Source organism: Thermobia domestica, chromosome 9 (assembly GCF_964235325.1).
Source record: "Thermobia domestica chromosome 9, izTheDome1.hap1.1, whole genome shotgun sequence".
NCBI classification, from domain to species: domain Eukaryota; kingdom Metazoa; phylum Arthropoda; class Insecta; order Zygentoma; family Lepismatidae; genus Thermobia; species Thermobia domestica.
In genome coordinates, this window is record NC_137462.1 from 121903023 (window position 1) to 121925492 (window position 22470).

General features: G+C 33.2%; 1 protein-coding gene across 1 annotated transcript in view; it reads left to right on the forward strand.

Annotated features, from left to right (window-relative positions):
* Appl (amyloid-beta-like protein) overlaps nucleotides 1-22470 on the forward strand; it is a 516672-nt gene that overhangs the window by 472492 nt on the left and 21710 nt on the right. The window contains exons 5-8 of the mRNA XM_081771803.1: nucleotides 12187-12551; nucleotides 14238-14335; nucleotides 18094-18250; nucleotides 21531-21721. Of these exons, the coding sequence (XP_081627929.1) occupies nucleotides 12187-12551; nucleotides 14238-14335; nucleotides 18094-18250; nucleotides 21531-21721 (811 nt within the window). The remainder of the gene's footprint in view (nucleotides 1-12186; nucleotides 12552-14237; nucleotides 14336-18093; nucleotides 18251-21530; nucleotides 21722-22470) is intronic.

A 22470-nucleotide genomic window follows, 5' to 3' on the forward strand; every position in this document is an offset into this window, starting at 1 on the left:
TGTTTCTTTTTCCATTCCTTCCCCTCCTCTCACTCAGAACGCGTTGTTGCCAAACTTAGAATTTTAAGGGACTTAGAAAAAGTCGGGCATGCAATTATGTTTTGGAGAAGTGTACAAAAAAAGTTTCAAAAGTTTCATAGTTGTGACTTTTGAGCAATGGCACAATTTGTAAAAAACCCTAAAATTTGTTTGTATTCTCATTAATGTTCGACAGTGTAGCCTTTTGCAAGGTTACTCAAGATCTACTGAAAGAGCGAAAATTAAGCTTTCATTTGACACCTGGATGAGCCCAATAACTTCAAAAATAAGGAAGTTATGGTAATTTAGATCCATGATGCTGAGTGCCAAATAGTGAAATTGAAGCAAAATTCACATATTTCAAAAATTTCTCCCCGGCCCATTTCTCGTCCAAAAAATCAGAAAAAATTAATTTAGCATAATTTCATTGGCATTTATGTATGAAAAATTTTTGAAGAGAATCTGAGACATTGAAGTACAGTGCTCTAGATGATTTGACATGGAATGACCCCATAGTGAATATTGCATAATATAAGGTTACCAATGTATAGTGCGACAAAAGGATTAACATTAGTTCCTTTGAATCCAAAATCTGTACTTTTAAGGAGATTGACCAATTCTTTTAAGTTAGTTTATTTTTATCAGTATAGAAGCATGAATTTTAGAGTTTGACCTTTTTTTTTTTTTTTTTTTTTTTTTTTTTTTTTTTTTTTTTTTTTTAGTATTTTCGACGATGTATCTATTTTGAGACTAAAAATATTTGGTATTAATTTGACAAAGAATTAATAATTCGATACTATTTTATTTTACCATTATGTTTTATTGTTTCAGTAGGTAGGTTACATTGTATGCAATGTGTGTTTGCTTTTGTCGGATAAAGTGTTGTATTTTTGTCGTTAGGCTGTTCATGGCACAGAAAATAAACATTATTATTATTATATTATTTTCTTTGTACCTCAATTAAATGTGTTAAATACCTGCACATTCTTGATTTCTTAGCCCATTGATTTATATGGAAAACTATTGTTTCTTCGATATGAACGGAAATTTTGTGAGATAAACTGTATTTACTGTATTTATTTGTTGCCTATATTATCACTGAAAACACTTCACAACATTTCCTTCCGTATTAAGCAAAGAAAATAAAATACCTGAAAGAAGACGCTAAACACACAAGGGCAGAGAACATTTGAGTCGTCACATTTTGCAACATCATCAACCAAAGAACTGTATTAGAATTTGAATTATATCGAAGGAATAAAAGTGACATTTTTATCTGTGAAGAAAAATGTAATAAAATTTACTTGTTTTTCTTTCGTTCTTTTTCCACTCCGAAATAAAAATGCATCTCGAGTGACGCGATCATTGTGTCTGTGTCACTTGCATAGTATTGCGTTGGAATATTCTTCTTCTCCTTCGAAAGAAATGATATCATCTCTAAAAATTGTGCCGTTGAGTCAGTCACAGGAGTGGTATCAGTGTCTACATTTACCAATCACATTTGCATAATGTCCATGAAAAGAAGAGAAAGGATTTCCAGATGACTTCCAACGAGGGAAAAACATCACTCCAGAGAGAACTTTTAAAAAAAAAAAAAAAAAATATATATTACAATATGAACTTTAACCATGGTTAATATTTCTACATATAAATTATTTTCTCTTTCGATATAAAATAGCAATATGTTATTTATGTTATAAAATAGTCTGTTTTATTTGGTTGTTTAATACATGCATATAATAGGTCTAATAATAATAATCAGAAACAGTAGAGTAATATTATTCTAAATACATAGATTGTACAGATGTGGTTAAGTAAATATATGATACATGTTACATATGATTGTGAGTATATATCAGAAATAAAATGCCATTGCTTTTGAGTATGATCTTGAATACCAGAAGTATTTCAGACAAAATATTTTGAGTACCACTAGAATAATAATTATAATATACATATTCACTTAATAGCGTTATACAATATTATTCAAGTCTTGATACTGAACATTGACATTAAAAACAACAAATATGTTTATTTATTTAAAATATAGCTGGAATAAATTAACTAAATTCCATAATTGTCACCAATCACTGACAAGCGAAAATAAAATAGATTACAATAGAATATTTATAGACAAATTCACAATTATAATGTTAATAGCCTTTAAGATTTCCTGAGAAAGAAGTATTTTTGTTAGCTCGTAAGAATCATCAGAAAAAGAACAATTATTTCTAGTGAACACACAGTCTCACTTCTGTTATTCAAAATAGTTACAAAATTTAACTCTTCAATCGTGTAATCCGTACTTGAGTTCGGTAATGACGGAAACCTCATCAACATGCGTAACTATCAAAACATATGTAAAAGAGAGTTTGTAACTTCCTAGAAAATATGTTTCAATAATACCAGGAAATTTTAGAAAAAATGAAATGGAATCTTTGAGTTTTACGTCCCACGGTTATGCCGATTAGGCTAAAGGAGACGGTGATAATGAGAGATGAGTGAAATGGTGGAATGAAGAAAGTGGGAGGAAACGGGAGAACCCCGAGAAAACCCACGAGCACGGTGTTTGTCCACCACAAAGTTCACTTGGCGGGGGCTGGGATCGAACCCGGGACCCCAAGCACCAGAGGTGAACGCTCTACCACTGAGCCACCGCGCCCCCCCAGGAAATTTTAGAGTATTTGCTCCTTATCCAAAATAAGGTATGGTATTAGTGATATCCAAATGTATGCAATAGACTCTGTTTATTAAGTAAAGAACTCATTTGTGACTAAGTGGTTAACTTTGTAGTCGTTACTGCGGAAGAATGAGCGATTCCCGGTGGGGGCATGTGTTGTTTGAATCCCATTCATAACTACGTTCATGAACGGAGGAAAAGAAGGAATTAGTAGTGGTAGAAAAAAAAAGTAATTAAGATGTATCATTTGCTCAAATTTCATACTTTATACATTGGCATTTCCAATATACTTAGTTTTTCTCTTTTTCTTATAATGTATTATCTTTAAAATCGTCTCAAATGTGTCTAGGAGGAAAACTGGGTTAAGATGAATATCACAAGAAATCGGTTCTCGGTTTGTAGATTTTTATGAGCATGAATACCGTATTTGTACAACGTAATCCACGTATTAAAACGTTGAAAATACGGATCTCTTTATTTGAAACATTGTTTATGGTTAGTATATTAAGGGTGTTAAGTACCCCGGCCATATTTGTTCTTAGCCGCTTTTTTTTTTAGTATATTTGGGAAAGTATTCTCCACAGTACTTTCAAATCTACTGTTTAATGTTTTGATTTTACTTACATCTTTCAATGAAATTTCTAGTTTTATGTTCCATGATTATGTTTTGTAAGGAATACATATAATTAATGAAATGTAAATGTAAGCAAGAGAATCCCGATAAAACCCATGGACACGACTTTTATTCACCGCAAACACTTAGGCCTGAGATCGAATCAGGAATCTCACACGTCAGAAGTGAGGACTCACTGAGTTACCGTATTCCCCCCTCTTCAAGTGTGTTTAAGTGTCCCTTGTTGTGTCGAGATAAATTTGCATTACTTATAACTGTAATATTGTTTAAATTAAATTTGCTACGTAAATGTTAATTCTACATATCACAAAGTTTAATTTTCAAAAGCGATAAGAGATTTGAAAAAAGATCAAACTACTAAACTCGTCGTCCATTTCAAAGGAAAAATAGGTTAGAAAATATAAATGGCGCAGGTGTTCAACCCTGAAGATATGGTGGTATTCACTTCGTGGAGCGACCGTAATCATTGTCTGTGATAGTTAATTGAAAGCAACGGAACCAGTGGCTTTTGCTATATTTTGGTTTCACATTTCTTGTATGTTGTATCTAGAATTCCGTTGTCATGTTCAATTTCAAAAAAATTCTGATTTATGTATTGATTGTTGAGGATCGTTGTATTCTTGTTGTGTCGTCGTATTCTTTCCGAAATTGAGATTAGTTATTAATTTTCTGCAAACCAGGGTAGTCTCTTCTTGTTAAGTAAAACTGAGTTGATTGAAATTCCATGGTTGAAAACGGCAGTAAAAGTGAGTTTTTCCTTCATTTCTGCCAGTAGCTTAATGCGTTAGCTTCTTAATCCAAGATGATTGTGCAAGCAGCAGGTGCCAATTCAGGATCCATGACGTACCTAGACAGTCATTTTGCTACATGAATTATTCATCACGTCACAGCCCGAAATGTCGTAATAGAAGAAGCCTTTGAGTGTTCGTCGGGTGGGGCCAACGGATGACATGATGAATTCACCGCACAAGAGACGGAAAGAAGACGACAGGAAGATGATCGCAGATTGATATTTCCCGTGATGCAGCTTGTAGCAGGAAGAAGGCAATAAAAGCTATGGGTCAAGGAGGAGAGAGAGAGAGAGAGAGAAATCTTAGGGTTCAAGAAAAATATTCGAAAAATACCTTCGTGTTTCGTTCTGCAGTAGTGGCATTTTGTCTCTTTTATCATTACTAAATAGCACTTGTTCATGGGTAATAGGTGACTCTCCTTTTTGATTGACTAGAAGCTGGTTTTAGTTGGTGTTTACAAGTTTTCAGTATAAAATATTTAGATATTATACAGTTCACAACTGACTAACCAGAAGTTATTTTGTAATTACATGATCTCAAGATTTATTATCGAAAGTGACTGACTTAAATTAGGTTTTACTGTGAGTTCCCCAATCACATTTAAACAATTTCAAAGTATCACGTTAGACTGGCTTCCCTTTTAAGTGTCAAGGCTATATAAGACGTAAACAGACAGTTCAAGTTGGAGTCGAATCACCGTAATTCGTTTTCCACTCGACCCAGTTAATTCCCTCCATTCTTCTCCACACTCACATTTCGAAGTAATTTTTGTCATTCCAAAACATGGAGATCTAATATTGAAGCCTGAAGTGGTAGATTTTACCTAGCTCGTACAGTTTTCAGAGATACAGGTTATCAAAATTTGAGAAAGGTACTCGTAAATACTTCAACTGACCAAAGCAATATATATATATATATATATATATATATATATATATATATATATATATATATATATATATATATATATATATATAAAGATTATATATTTGTGTTACAGTTTCGGCTATGTAACATAGTCTCCCTCAGACACATTATCTGTCTGTAATACAAATATAACAGAATATAACATAAATGTAACACAAATATATAATCTTAAAATATATATATATATATACTACTTTGGTCAATTGGAGTTTTATTAGCAATCTTGAATTTTCCAAAGCTGCAATGAATAATTTACAAGTCGTAAATACTGTTTTACTACGTCGGTCTCAATACTGAAATAAGAGTAAAGAGTCGTAGTTTGGGACTCAGAATTCATATCGAAACAAGTCGGACTAAAAAAATGATTCTGTTTTCAAAAAAAAAAAAAAAACTTTTAGTCATGCGTAAATATTTTTTTTTAAAAAAGTAATTTTCTTGGAAATAATTATTTTGTACTTTTTACTATGATATATTTTATTTTATTATGTTTGTAAGGAAACTGTGATTTTTCTTTAAATATTTTATTTTGTGCTTTTTAGTCATAATTCAAATACATTTTCTATTGTTGTAGAAATTTGTTCCTTTCCTTTCCTACATACCTGTGGACTCTTGTCTCTTTCGACAATATAGTCTACCTGGCGGGAGATTTTAAAAAAAATATATGTGCATAAGAAAATTTTTGTGCAGTAAAATGAAAGAAATAATACTAAAATTTAAAGCCCATTAGGTGCTTTGCTATAATCCATTATAATCATCCCACCCAATGCTTTAACAGGCTTAGATCCTATCTTCATTTTAGTCACAGAAGGATCTCCTTTTTGTGCACTTTATAAAAGCTTATTCTTTTCTTATGTTTTCACATTTAATCAGCTCTTGAAGTCTTCCGTACTTCACCAATCTAAAACATCATTTGCATGTTATATTGTGTATGCCAACTCCAAAGCATTTTTTGTTGCATAACAGTAATAGGATATATAATTCATAGAGAGCAATATTAATATTGTAATGATTTTATAGGTAGAGACTAAATGACGGTCCGGGCTAGTCTTTTCCCCTTCACCAATTTATTATAAAATTGATAATTACAAATGTCTTTGATTACAAAGAGTAAAATAGTGTCTATCTTGTTATTGACCAGATGAGAGGAAATAGGTGTTTTGCACGGTGCCCCTAATCTCAAGGCAGTCTCCAAAGCACCTGCAGGTTCTGGTGAGTCTTGAAGGAAAGCCTCCTCAGCTCAAGGCAGCATCGCAAGGCTTCGTTGTAGTGAGGATCCCTAGTCCAATGCGACCTTAGGGCAGGTGTTGGTTAGTTGATCAGTTGGTCGACTGATGCCAGGTCCCTCGGTGGTTGGGCTTTTATTTGTCCTCTTCGGGTCCTTTCGTGAGGTCCGTCTTCTTTCGGCTTCCCTCGGTGTCTTTCGTGTCGGCTTGTCTGCTACACTGTTTACAATCAATAACACATGTTGTATTGACATGTGTTTCTGTTATGATGTGGGTGTCCTTACAATATAAATAATGTAAGTAAATATATAGAAGTAACAGTGAAATATTGTATTGTCACCTGACTTACGTTCCTGTACAAAATTTCATCATTGTATGACTTGGAAAAATAAGTTAAATTAGGTTGCAAAATTGGACGACACGATTCGACCATCTTAAGTTAAAGAAAAACATGAAAAAAATATTTATCTTATGTTTTTACTCTCATACTAGACAGATAGAATCGTTCTATAAAATTTTCCATACTTGGGCGTAGCTTAGATCCGAAATTTACAACTACCATATTCTATTTTTTAAATTTTGATTTGCAGAGAGAGAAAAAAAAATCGGTTTGTTCCAGAGAACATTCAGGATTTACTTATTCTAGTATTTAATAGTTTAACAAAATTCACCACAACTTCAGAAGTGGACGAATTGTATCCTATGTATTGACTCTTTTAAATGTGATTTTTAGGAGAAATACCGTATTTAAAAATTAAAAAAAGATAGACAAAAGGTTTGTTCTTTGCAAGATGTTAGATCTCGGCGTACATTATTTTCCCATTCCTTCCCTGGTATACCTCAACACCGCCTACCTTGTGACTTCCCGATCTAATTGCTCACAGTATGTTCTACAACGAGTATACATGTATTTTGCAGTTTTGTTTTATGTAGCCTACACCATTTGTTTTTGCTTCAAATATTCATTTACAAATTCACCTGTCTATCTTCATTTTTACAGTAAAGCAATCTTGTTTGAGAAATCACCACGTGTTTATTATTTCTCCTAACGTTAGTTAGTTTCCTTCGTTATTCTGACATTCTCGAAAGTACATTAACATAGATTTTCACTGTTTATTATTTTTACACTATAATGTTAGTTCGTTTTTTCTTCTTAAAATGTGTTTAATTTTCGTATAAGAAAATACTAAATCGTATTTTTACATTGTGTGTTTCTTGTAGCATGGTTCTTTGTTATTATTGATTTCTGACTTTTCAACTATCTTTTTCGTTTCTACATATTCCTTATTCAATAATCTTGAAGTGAAGACCAGAGCTCACTTAAGAATGTGTCGTTTTTTCTATTATTATTATTATTATTATTATTATTATTATTATTATTATTATTATTATTATTATTATTATTACTTTTCGTATTATTATTTCCTCGTACAGTCCGCAGCAAAAAACCTGCAACATGAGCATGTAAGTTTATTGTGAAACGACGAAGTCTTTTGTTCTAAAATAAATGTGCAGGGGAGGACACCAAGGTGTCTCCTGGCGTGATTCGTGCCACTTAGACGTTAGGTTGATTCCCTGCGCTGTTAGGCGTAGTTTCACAATAAACTTACATGCTCATGTTGCAGGTTTTTTGCTGCGGACTGTACGTTACTTCTGACTTTGATATTGCTACATCATGAAACAAACTTTATGTCTTTGCACAATAGAATATTCTACTGCCAGCTTTTGTGTGTAACCATGTTTATGCGGAATGTGCATTTCTTTATACGTTAACCAATCACTAATTTGGTCTCATATGACATATCTCACGTTCATATTTTAGTGCAACAGGTAGTCTAAAAAGTAGTGAGCCCTTTGCGCACAAAATGTTAATGTTCCAAATCTCAGGCTGTATGAGTCGCAGCGGGTCGGGCCTTACATCATTTGACAGCTGACAAAGCCAATAGATGTGCCAAAAGTGTTGAAACTTTTATAATCAGATGTAAGGTATTGCGCCGTGAATATGAATGAAGTTTTCCTGGAAAATGCGCTATATTTCACTATTTTATTTCGATATAGGCGCATATGCTGCGCAGGCCCATGAAGAAAGTTTTGTTGTTTATGGGCAAGATACGTTAACAGAAGCAACAGCCAAAAGATGGATCAGTCGCTTTCGTTCTTGAAATTTCGATAATCAAATGCTTCTCGCAGTGGGCGAACAATCACAGCAAAAGTGGGTGATAATCTGATAAGTTGAGCAAGACTAGCATGTAAGTAGTCTTGGCATCACCAAGAATTTAAACATTCCTCATCAAACAGTGTTAAAACATTTGGAGAAAATTGGCTACCAAAAAAGCTTGACGTTTAAGAGTCATAGATTTCACTGAAAAACATTTAATCGATCGAATATCTTATCTGCGAGTCTCTTCTCGAATGTAACGAATTCGAGCCATTTCTGAAGTGTTTGATCACGAGTAATAAAAAGTACGACAACAATATGCGAAAAAGATCGTGCAAAGCGAGAAGAAGCTCCAAAGTCTGTAGCAAAGCCCACATGGACGCCCAAGAAGGTTTTGGATGGGATTAGAAGGGCATCGTGTATCACGAGCTGCTGGTGCCGAGTAAAACGATAGTCACAGACCTGTATTGTTGACATTTAGCTTACTTTTACTTTTACTTAGTAATTCAAATGAAATGGCCGAAACTGATCAACAGAAAGAGTGTCCTATACCGCGCTGACAATGCCAGATCGTATACAACTTTAATGACGTATCAAGAATTGAAGGAACTTGACGGTTTTAATGCATCCACCATATAGCGTGGGCCTGGCACCGTCAGACTCGCTTGTTTCGATTTCTGCAGAACTTCCTGGATTGTGTTAATTTCAAAAGGGGCCTGTCAAAACTACATGGCCAGTTTTTTGGACCAGAAACAACGGAAGTTCTATAGCGACGGATTTATGGTGTTGACAGAAAGATGACAGTAGTTGATCGAACAAAATGGCGCAGATGTGGTTTCGTAATGTTATTTTCAAACCACAATAAATGTATTCTCAGTTTTGACCTCCAGAGACTCAATACTTTTTTGACAACTTGGTATGATATCTGTAGTTATATAAGACTAAGATGTTTATATGGAATGTGTTATATAGGACAAAGTGCGATTATCGTATCCACGGAAAAACAAAGGAACACATTAGACCATACAAATACGGTTGCAGAGAAAAGTGAAATAAAATCTTGAGTTTTGCGTCCTACGATTATGCCGGGTAACAGAGAGAAATGAGTGAAGTGGTGGAAGAACATAAAATTTTATTTCAAGATCCAGAAGTATTAAAGGTAGAAGTAAAACGTACATAGAAAGAACAATCAGAGAAATGTTAGAAAGTGAAAACAACCTAGAATTTTAATAGAAAGGTTGGTATATTCTTGGTAAAGTCTGGTCTTTACCTTTGAAAATTATTGGTAAAGAAGAAGGAATAAATATTACGGTCGAAATAGCTAATTGAAGGAACCAAGAATCAAAGTAGTAGAGAAAGTACAATTTTGTAATAAACAAGCAATAGTTGAACTTTAAAAATGTGTAATGTACACTGAAATGTTTAAAATTAAATGGAACACGATTTCTTAAGATTTTAAAAAGTAAAGGAACATCGTGGCTGTAATAAAATTGTAATCGATAATGCGAGTCTAACATATTGTATCCTAGAGGATGCTAATGCTAGTAGGATACCTATCTAAAATGACTACCGGTAACAATAATAAACAATGTAAATAAAAAAAAGTTATTGTAAAAATGAATTGAAAATATCAACAGAGTCATAGACCTTGTTTATCCGTATTAGTGTCTAAGTTTTCATCCATATGCTATGTATAATAGGCAAATTATACTTTTATAGATTTCCACTCATATATTCTTCGGCAGTAGTTACGATGATCAAATATTTTGTTGGGAGCCGTAGCATGCAATTCCCTTCAATTTACTTTTATTTTTGCATGAAATTATAATGTTGCTTTACAAATTTTGCTGCTATAGAAATGAGTCACGATTGTGATTGCCGTAGGGTATGTAGTAAAGGAAAAACCCATGTAGAGGATATATAATTTTAAAAAAAAATAGTAGAAAATGAATTAAAAATCATCTTACAACCCTAACAAATATCTGAAAATACATTCATAGTATTAGACATATTTCTATATAAAGCTGAAAAACTTTCACCAAACATTTTATTACTACTATTAATAGCAATAATAATATTTCCAAATGTCATGATTTTAATGACGTTTTCATCATGCAAAGGAAAAGACAAGAAAGAAAAAAAAAGAACTTAATAATTACAATGCAATTGTGGGTGCGTTTTTATATGGGTTGTATTTGGTCATTGTACTCTAGCTGCTGTCCCGATTTTTATCTACATCCGTTACGGCATATATGAGGCGAGAGATATTTATCGATTTTGGTTTTAAACTGACAGGTGATTCTCATAATTTCAACTGAAATTATTGAAGTTTGTATTCATGGCGAACATCTGGCAAGCTGCTGCCAGTGTTCGATTTTCATTTGTTTGTTGTTTTGGCTTACAGCCAGCAAAACAGATTGCTGATTTAGTTGAAATCTACGACTTGAATATGTAATTAAGGCACAGAGGCAGCAAGATAGATATACAGTACATTTGTGCTTTTCAATTTACTGTTTATAAATGCAAAGGACATTATTCACACAACTTGGCACATAAATATCTCTGATTCGTATCAATATAATTATAAATATAGTACAGGAAATATTAATAAAGTTCACAATTCAATTTCTTTTTAATGTTTAGTTTTTGCACCATGTTATGAACATGTCAAGCGTTTCTTGACAGTTAATACCAGTGATACAATTTTAGACATAATTTCAGCATTATATAAATTCACGAAATGATTGTGCGCCTCGAATATTCTTGAAAATTAACTGTAGTATTTTACTCTTAATACTAATGTAATAACTTTTTCTTATTAAAAAAAGGGGGGCGAATTCATTCGTTCTGTATTTTTTCTTTCTTTTGATTTCTTTTCATACGAAGTGGCAGTTTAATTTTTCCTAAAATATACTTGTGTGTATGTGCTCTCTCTTTCTCTCTTGCTTTTCTTTTACATACATGCAGCAGAAAGTGTAAAGGAAAAAGTGTGGCAAGAGAAACTTAAGAATATTGTTTTCAAAGTAATAAATCAATATTGCAACTGCTGAAATGTGTAAGAAATAAATGAATCTATAATGTGTGCTAGATACAAAATGTTATTTCTCTAATCGTAAAATATAACATTGGGAAACTACCGGTATTTTTGATTTGTTACTGAACTTGCGAATTGCAGTTTTCCTTCCGTATTGTTGTGTTAGAATACATTTATCCCTCGATTTTACGGACCTCCATTTAACGGATATCAGAAACAACAAACAAAATCTGGAGCTTCTGATTCAGTGTTAGTCCTTATGTTAAACTAAAAATGTTGAGTTTACTGTATTATATTGTGTATATATACAGTGTAAGCTATTTGATATTGCCAGATCGGATAGTGTGCTTCATTAAAAGTACAGTTAGGGGCGGTATTTAAAGCTGCTTGTAGGGAAAATTGCCTCCCCCTGAGTTTATTTGTATATATTTTAATCCATAAGATACGAATAAAAAATTGAAAATCTACTGGCATCTAGGGTCCTTCCCCCACTCCCCAAAGCAAAATCTGAAATCACGCCTTGGAGTACAGTACTGTATTATCCCTCTTCCTTCGTAATGTAATTGTGAATATTAGCCACAACAGACCGATGTCCTCTCTTTCTATCTGTTAAAACGAGGGGTCAGTGTATTGCATTCTGCCGTTTTCTTTCTTTCTTCAATAAAGCTTGTATGTTCAATATAATACATCATATAGTAAGACAAGACTCTTCTGCTTTCAGACAATCTGAAGCCAAAGAAACCACTGGATCTTGCCACCTTGAAAAACAAAGATGAAATAGAGGAAGCACTAGATAACGAAGATGATGAAATGGATGAAGATGAAGACGATGATGAAGATGATGATGATTCCGAGCCAGATGACGAGGAAGAAGCTGGTGATGAGGAAGATGAGGAAGACTATGTGGAGGATGAGAAGCTGAGTAGTACTGTTGCTCCATCATCATCACCAACCTCGGAGACGCCCAAAACTGGAGTTCCAACTCCAGATCCATACTTTACTCATTTCGACCCACGCATTGAACACCAGGCATTTAAGGAAGCCCAGCAGCGGTTGGAAGAAATGCACCGCGAGAAAGTCACTAAAGTAAGTAGACTATTTCTAAAAGTTAAATTCAAAACGTGCTAAAAACGTGTTGGTCAAGTTTAGCACACCGTATTTTGCAAAATTTACAGACAAACTTCAATACTCTGCATTCAAAACATGTTTATAAGGAATAAATTTTTACAGGGTAAAATTAAGTACTAAGCAATACTGCTGTATTTTAGGTTTACAAGTACAGGGTTACTAGTATCAAATCATTACAAATGCTTTACGACGGTTAAAGGAGTGCGTATAAAAGATAACTGTATTAGATACTATTTTCGCCAACAGAGTACTTCTGCACAGTGTACAAAAACTGTTTTGTATATTTACAAATGTAGCGTTACTAGTTTTATTGGAACTTGTAGTATTTCGAGAACCAGTGTTTTTTTTTTTTTTTTTTTATTTCACTATTCCATTGTTCTTAACATACTTTTTAAACTAAAAAGTTCTTAAAGTTTTCCTAAATATACTTTGCACTCTAAAGAGATACCTAACCTTTCAAAAAAGCTGTCAACTTTAAAGCGTAATTTTCTTGTAACATGGATTTTAGAAATCGATGATTTCGACATCGACAGTAGGCCTGACCTACCTACCTGAACTTCAATAACTGTACATAGTTTTAGATTTTCTCAAAAGCGACTTCAGTGATTTTATTCATACTTCATAAATAAATATTTCGTTGGTAATTCACTTGTCCTGAAAATATTCAGAAGGGGTAGTTACTCTTGGGGAATGAATTTTTTGCACGCCATTGTCTCAAACGAGACTCACGCAATCTTGTTCATATTTCATAAGTAAATATTTTATTACTAACCTGACAATATGACATAAATCACATCACATATTGTGAAGGAACATACAAGTAGTAGTTCACTTTTGGGGATACTTTTTTTTTTGGGGGGGGGGGGGGGAGGATATTTTCTCTAAAACTACAAAAACAATTCTGTTCGTATTTCATACATATTTCGTTAGAACCTATAAGAGATACTTTATTCTGGGGGGGGGGGGGGGATTTTTTTCTCGGGCTTTTTTCTGAAAAGCTACTCAGGCAATTTTGTTCATATTTCGTAACTAAATGCATATTTCATTAATAACATCATAATGGCATTACTTATTTTTCCTCAAAAAATCCACAAGGTGTAGTGTACTCTTGAGGGTTTTTTTTTTTTTTTTTTTTTTTTTTTTTTTTTTCAAGTGATATTCTCAAAAATTTCTCAGTCAATTATGTTTACATTTCTCAAATAAACGTTTCATTTATAACCTCAGAATACACGATATGCCATTTCTCATGAAGTAGTCAAGAAGAGATAGGTTGCTCTTGGGAATGAATTCCTTTTCAAACGTTTGTCAAAATCGACTCAGACGATTTTCTTCGTATTTCGTAAGTAATATTTCATTAATAACCTAAAATGTTGCGTAAATTATTTCTTGGGTAGTTTACTTTTTGGGATGAGTTTTCTTTGGTTGAAGTTACTATTGAAAACGCCTATAATTGTGTTCGTGTTTCACAAATAAATATATCAGAAATAATAGCAGTATAACGTGATTTAGTTTCAAAAATTGGAGAGAGAAAGTTTAGTGCAGTGGCCCATGTCTTTTATTCTACTGCTGATTGTAAAATATATCTGTGTATAGTCGTAATATTTTTCATCCTGACACTTTTTATTGTTATTATTTACATTTCAGGTTATGAAAGACTGGTCTGACTTAGAAGAAAGGTATCAGGACATGCGAAGCACCGATCCAAAGGCAGCTGATGATTTCAAGAAGAAAATGACATTAAGGTATAATTTCAACGTATTGAGATAGTTTATTGCCATTTTTCGGAGAAATTTAAATAATAAAAACATAGTGTTGCTACACAGAAAGTGAGAATAGTTTTCAGCATTTTCTAATTCTTCCTTGTGATTAACAGATGGGCTCATTAGAGTAGTTTCCAATTTATTTTATGTACGACTATCGTATTAACATAGTAAGATTATAGTTTTAGTTCTTCAGCTTTGTCTTAAGTTTATTCTTAATTTTCTTTTGTATCCATTCTTTCCAAGTGATCTTCATTCAATCTTGTTTGTGTTACACAGTTTATTATTTTTTTTCATTTGTCTTATACCTTGAAATAACTCAGTTAACCTGTATCTATTTGCAGTATTGTATGTGTATATATAGTTAAGAATATATTTCCAGTAAGCAATTAATTATCTCAATTGTAGTTGTTTATTTCTGCAGCATTATTGTTTTAAAAGAATCCTCAAACATAAGGGAGATTTACGGATAGTTTTGTTTATACCATTGAAGAGTTTTATTTACTGGTAGCTCACCAATTTCCAGAGTCTTATCTTCTCTTTAAGTGACTAGTAAAAGTATTTTTTCTTTCTCTACTATATAGCTTCATTACTAACCTAGTATTTAAGATGTTTTAACTATAGTGGAATGGTTCTAATGAATCTCCCTTAAAAGTATCAAGAGATGTTGTTTTCCTGATATTTACTGTTTGAACAAAAGCGATCTCTCATGTACTATACTATACTATAATCACGACGGTTCATGTGTTCGTAAGCTTTCGTAGTGTAGCAGCAATTGTGTAATCTCTAATATCGATTGTATCACTGCTGTTGAAATAGAAGCTCATTAATCACTGTCAGGCTTTCTACTCCAGGTCTTTGCTTTTCTCTCCTTGTCCTCTATCTTCCTGGAGTTCTCTTATAAACAATCAATAGAATTCAGCGATGACCTTCTGTGAATATATTACCAGGAAAATGTTATTCCTTGTTACTTTTCCACAACAATTGTTTCCGAATACATTCACATTTTTTTAACTGTAAGTATGAGATGAAGTGGTAGCTATAGTAGAATATTAATAACATGAGACGATTTGGATCCTTATTTACCCCTCGTGTACTTAATTAAACTACCAATATTGTTCATTTGCGTTTAACAAGATGTCATTTAACTCATGGATATAACGAAGAACTTGTGTTTGTAACACAATAATGTTTTGTAAATTAATTTATGCGCTATAATTGTCAGCCACAATTACTTTTACATGAGTATTAGTTGTAGTTTAGTAAACTTTACTCACTGCAAGTAAAACAGAACAATAATATAAAGCTACAGGTTTAGTAATTCAGTTCTCAAGGAAATGCTACTATACTAAGGTTTTTTTTTATTTATTTATTTATTTATTTATAACTGTAGAAGGTAATATTTACAACTGCAAAATCGACACACTTATGATACAAATGAAATTACTAGTTTCACGTTTATACCCTTTAGAGTAAAAGAGACGGATGATCAACAAAAGTAAATTTTTGTGAAATGAGAATGCGGTAGGAAACGGGAAAATTCTCTAACTCGTATGGCTGGGTCCGTACCAGAGGTGAGCACTCCACCACTGACTTAAGATAGAAAGATTTTGTGAAACTTAATAGTAACTGTTAATTCGGATGTGCTAAAATTTCGTATCTAGTGACAATTCACAAATTTTGTTCAAACATTGAAACTTCTCGAGGAGAGGAGTTCTCAACCTTTTTCACTGACGTATTACAGGCTGAGAAACTTTGCTCTGGGAAGTTTTACAAGTCACTGGTCACTACGACTTCAGCAAGTAATAGGTGTTTGGGTCCGCGCTTAGTAGAACCTTTTTTAAAATTAAACAAGTTTCAAACAGAAAACAAAAGAGGTAGGAAAGGAATTGTAGGTGATAACTCGAGGAAGATTTTTCCAAGCAATGTTCTCCATATCTAGCAATATTCCCGGCAGTAGTGATCTTTCTGTCAGTTTAGCGAGTCCATGCTCGTGACCACAAACGAACAATGCGAATTAACTCCGTTAAGTCATGTTTTGAAATTCCAGACCTAATTTCACAGAGTATAAGAAGAAAACAAATAAACTAGGATTATCTCTACCGGATTTGGAAGCCTGGGTAGACAAACTAGAAATCCTTAGTTCATAAGTAGCACGTCCAGAAAGAAAGAGGAAAGCGTTTTATTACGTCAATGAAATTCAAATTATATAAACATTCTATTTAGTATATACTAACCGCAGAATACATGCATATTCTCAAACATAAAATACAAATCTTCAAACATTTTAGGTCTTCGTACTAGTCACTTCAACAATATCAATATTGGCGTGGGAGACCCAGGTTCGATTCCCGGCGGGAGCTCATGTGGTTCGGATTCCACGTTAATCAGTAGGTCCACGTCTTATATAGCCTCGCTGCAGAAAGGGACGCTAAACTAAAATCAACTCAACTCAACAATATCAATATAATCTTTTAGTCTTAGGTTATTAATTTATATGAAAACCTATTTTCCTTCATTTTATTAAAATTAATATAGACATCAGTGTGCTATTTTGTTGTACAAAATCATGTAAATGTTGCTTGTTTTGATCTCTTAAATTTTAAAAAAAAAAAAAATAAATAAATAAATAACTTGCTTAACCGTAACTCTGTAATAAAACTAAACTTGTTTTTACAAAGCGATACATTTAAGCAACTATGTGTAAAATTAAACGAAATCTGATCGTTAAAATGTTCATTTGTTTCAGTGAGCATGTAATAAAATCATACTCACTCACACACACATTCTCTCTCTCCCTCTCTCTCTCTCTCTCTCTCTCTTTCTGTCTTATGCATTATATATACATATATAGTTAGTTAGTTAGTTTATACGTGTAGATTACGCTGTTTCGTGGACTCGTTTAGTGCATATTTGAAAACACAATCTTCTACCTACAAGTTAGAGCTATAACATTTATTCTAACTTCAGTTATTTTTTGGTAGTTAGTTACATATTTGCCTTAAGTTCTTCAGAATATGATTATTGAACTACTTAAGACGTAATTCACGTTGTTCAATGATAACACACAAAATAAAATAAATTTAAACTTATATATTTCCGAAGACTTTTCAACATCTACCTTATATTTTATTTTATTTTTTTATTTATTTTTTATTTTATTTATTTATTTTTTTTTTTTTTTTTACAATATTTCTTCTTTTTAAATTTAACATACATCCATTCACAATGGCATTCTTGCGTATTATATCTTAACTGCCTAAAAATCTGTCTGCCCACAAAACCTAACAACGTAAATGTACAGGTCTGGCCATAAAAGAAAATGATATCTTCCGTACCGGGCCATTGTCCATAACAACATTTACATATTTATCCAGATTATCGTTACAGAGACGAGAGTAACTTTCACTTCTGTAGTTTAAGATTATAATTATTTAGAACGTGATACTTCATTCTTAATACAGTAGAACCATACATCAGTTTCGATATACTCCATATTCTGTAACTATCACATTTAAACACAAACGAACTATTTGCTGAGCAAAACAATATATTCATTTCGCCAACTAACACGTATGTAGTTTTTAAATGGGAATATATTGTTTTGTTCAGCAAATTGTTTGTGTTATAAGTATATACAAAGCAAAGCTACTATTTATGGAAAATAGCACATTTAATTTCATACCATAGGGTTAAACTACTTGGATTAATTTTAATGTGAATTGTATTCATCTGTACAGATTCCAGAAAACCGTCCAAGCCTTGGAAGAGGAAGGAGATGCCGAGAAACATCAGTTAGTAGCGATGCATCAACAGCGAGTAATGGCTCATATCAACGAAAGGAAGAAGGAAGCCATGACATGCTATACAGAGGCACTTAATGAGAATCCACCAAATGTATGTACGGGTGAAGTTGTCATTCAGTTTAAGTTGTATTAATGAAAGATTTGTTGATCTTAAACGCAGACTCACGAAATCAAACCCAGAAGTTACCTTGCAAATGATGTTAGTGGTTCTACCTAAATTTTATGAGCGTGATACCATGATTATCCTTTTTCTTCCAACTAATTAGTGTAATTAGTGTAATTCTTCCAATATATTTAATGGGAAATCCTAAATTATTTGGTATTTGTCTACCGGTAGGGTATCAAGAGATATTCGCTACCCTAAAATAAGTGAGATAATAAAAGCGTAGATATATATATGAAATTGACACTATGTTGTGCTTTCGGTTAGACTTCTTCCATGAGTATCGAATACTGTTATTCCTTTTGTACTATTTATTTTTAGAATTGTACAAGATACGGGTATACTTCAAGCAGAGCATCAAAGAAGTTATTACTTCTTTTTACTTACAAAGTCCTTTAAGTATTCTATCAGGCTTTGTTTTCATATTGTCAGACTAAAGACAAGAACACACGGAGCAAGGCTGTGTGATAAAAATGTGTAAAAACAAACGCAACAATTTGTGTGTCAAAACTGTTACATGTTTGTCTTTTTATATATTTTTATCACATACATAGCCTTCCTCGTGTGTTGTTGTGTAAAGTTCTTTAAACTTAATATTTTTTTTTTTTTCTGTTTTGGGATTTTGTAGTACTGATATAAGCAACTTGGCTTAAATGTAAGTTATTAACATCTGCTTGTAAATTCCGTTGCCCTATTTTGCTTTTCGTTGTCTGCAAACTTTAACACCACCACGTAACAAATTATGAAATCTACTGTTCTTGCGGGCGACGAAATGTGGCTAGAACAGGCGTGTGATAATAATCGATGGTATTACATAAAAAAGTGCGAAACGAATTTTAACGCAAGTTCGTTAAATGTATCCCAAAATTCGTAGGATAATTGAAAAAAAAAAAAAAAAAAAGAATATGCTACATGAATAGTAGATGGTCAAAAATAGAAAGAAAGAAAATGAAAAATATACAGTTTAATGAAAGTTGACAGTGAATAAGAAAAGGGTAAATAAATACTACATTAAACTGAGATGAATATGAACGCTTTTCTGAAAATTCTGTAACACAACAAAGGTTTTGGACTTTTTTTTTTCTCTCTGATGTAATATCAAAATATGCACTCAACAGCCAAAACAGTATGATTATCTGCTACCATTTGAACGAAGTCGTTGGGCTGACGTAGGAGACCTGAAATATAGCAGAACCATTCGTCAAATTCGATCAGTCACTATGATGCTTATGCGTAGAATGGGGAAGGCCGGCGATATATCAGAATTTGATTGGGGCAAGATTCTGAAGGATAGACGGCTGTAAACAAGCATCTCGGAAACAGCAACTTGTCAGGTTTTCGCGATCTACTGTTGTTAATGTTTTCCAAATGCGGGAAAAGAATGGTGAAACCACCTCCGAACCACAAGAAATGGGCAGTCACACCTCATTAAAAATATCGGAAGGCGTTGGCTGTTGAGGGTGGTATAGTAGGGTATGGCACAAACTATTGCAGAATTAACAGAAGACTTTAATAGTGAACAAGACGCCACAAGTGTGTCTGAGCAAAGGTTCACCGAGAATTCTAGTGGAGCAGCTGCTCGAGTCATGCACAATAAGACGACAACAGGCCGACCTTCATATCATGTGGTTATGCAGAGTGGAGGTCACCACGATGGCTCCTACCTAACGGCAGGTCGCTCCTGATCATGTGCACTCATTCATGTGAGCCATATTTCCAGCTGGTAGTGGGATTTTTCAGCAAGAGAACGCATTTTGTCACAAGGCCAAATGTTGTGATGCAGTGATTCGAAGAGCACAGTGGTAAATTTTTGCTGCAATGGGCCCCAAACTCACCCAGTCTTGTTGAACTCCTTTGACTCCAGTTGAACTCCTTTGGGATATCATCGAACATCAGATCTGAACTCATCACCCCTTACCCCATCCTCCGCGGGATTTACAGGAATTAAGTGACTTTTATGTGCAGATGTGCGCCGTACCTCCAGTCACCTAGTAAGGTCTCATTGCTTTCATGCCAAACCGTATTGCTGCTGTCGTGCGAGCCAAAATTGGACATACCAGATATTTAAGTACTCATGATGTGTTGACTTGTCAGTGTATGTTCGAGGAATGTAGATAATATGCAACTTGTTTTCGCAGTATGTTAACATTTATTTTCGTAAAGTTCTTTTCTATATATACCAAGTTTCGTGGTGAATTCTGACAGTTTTCGATTAACGTTTACCTGATTCGGTTTACAGTAAGAGTGATACTGAACAATATATGGATACTTTTACTACCAGAACTGTATACTTCCTAACCTCTCAGAGGGCGTGTCACATTTGAAGTTAATTACGTATGCTTATCATACTCAGTGAAACACATATTCAAAGAATTGCCAATCATAGTGACAGAAACGTAAAACGTGAGGACAGTGTAATATACTAAAATTATGCGCATGATATATCATATCATATTGAAACTTTACTGCTCTTATATAAAATTTTAATGCCAATAACAAGTAAAAACGAGGTCTAAAAATACTAACAAACTATAACATCTCAAGAAAGGAGAAGAAAAAAGAAAACAGTATAATTGAAATGACCAGCTTGATTCCTCTAAAATATCAACTCATAATTTTCCAGGGATTCAAATAAATAATTTCTTGAGAAAAAGCGGAAAGCCTATTTTTTACTTAATCTTTTAAGAGAAATTTCTTACTTACTCTTTTTTTACTGTGTCTAGAATTAAATTTACTAGATAGTTTCGGTTATATTTGGTACCTTCATCGGTAGAATTTGGGACATTCACATGGTAGTCTTCTCATTTCTCATTATATGTCATCTTGTGCTTTTGGTATGTACAGCTGAAGAATGATGAGGTCTACAAACTTAATGATATAATTTTTTGCATTTAAACAGTTTTCTTATGTATACAAAATGACAAAAGTCTATTGAATCTTTTGAAAAAGCACTTTGGCAATGTTGATGTTTAATTCTTCAACATAGAATTATGTGATTAACATTCATGAGTACTAGATTTTCAACTTCATTAGACCAAATCAGGAAATTAAAACACTCTAACTTAATAAAATATACACTCAGCAGACAACAGGATACAGAACTTCAATGTTGTATGTATATGATCGTTGAAGCTACGTTACTGATATGTATACTATTATACAGGTATATTATATGCTTTACTGAATGTATACTTATTTCTTGTGGCAGACTCATCGGGTGCAGAAGTGTCTTCAAAAGTTATTGCGTGCATTGCACAAAGACAGACACCATACAATATCCCACTATCGGCACTTGCTGAGCTCCAGTTTTGAACAAGCCGAGCGGGAGAAGGGTATTACTTTGGAACATCTCACTGACATTGACAAGATGGTCAACCAGTCACTACAGATGCTCGATAGGTAAGTTACACAATCTGCAACGGGTACATAAACTTTTAAAATACAAAGGCAATCGCATGCTCCTTAATCCGCTTCGGAGATTTAATGTAAATTATTGTGTGCAGGTAAAGGCAATTTAATGTGGTTTTCGCTTCGTTGTTACTTAAGGAAAGCTAAATATAAACACAGATAGAATAAAAGTAAGTATCACAGGGAATAACTACATTATGCATCATTCTGTAATTACTGTTGACTGAATTCAGAATTCAGAACAGTCTAATATTAATTGCCTAGTTGCTCGGGACCCTCGAAGTACGTTCAACACATTCTGGTGCTTTCTTCAGTCAAGTATAAACTGTTTGTTATTTTAGGGGACATTTTGTACTATTATTTTAAGAGAAACAATTGTAAACACCTAATAGTGTATACATACTGTATATCGTACCAGTTTTTAAAAAATGTAACAAAAAAAGGACAAAAACCATTCACAAGCAGTAATGAAAACAAAAAGATATGTTTTTTTTTTAATCTATTTATTTATTACTAGCACGTTAAAAACGTTTAATCGTGAATTACGAAATAACCATGATTCATTTCCGAGCAGGGGCAAATAATACATAACTAAGTTCTAAACCAGAGATCTTGAAATGTTGCGTACTGATTAGAAAAGGTATTACATTGTAAATAATACGAGTTCTAGGGTGTGCGAGGCAGTATGTCAGTGCATTGGATATTACATATTAATGACAAAAATAAAAATACAGGTAGGG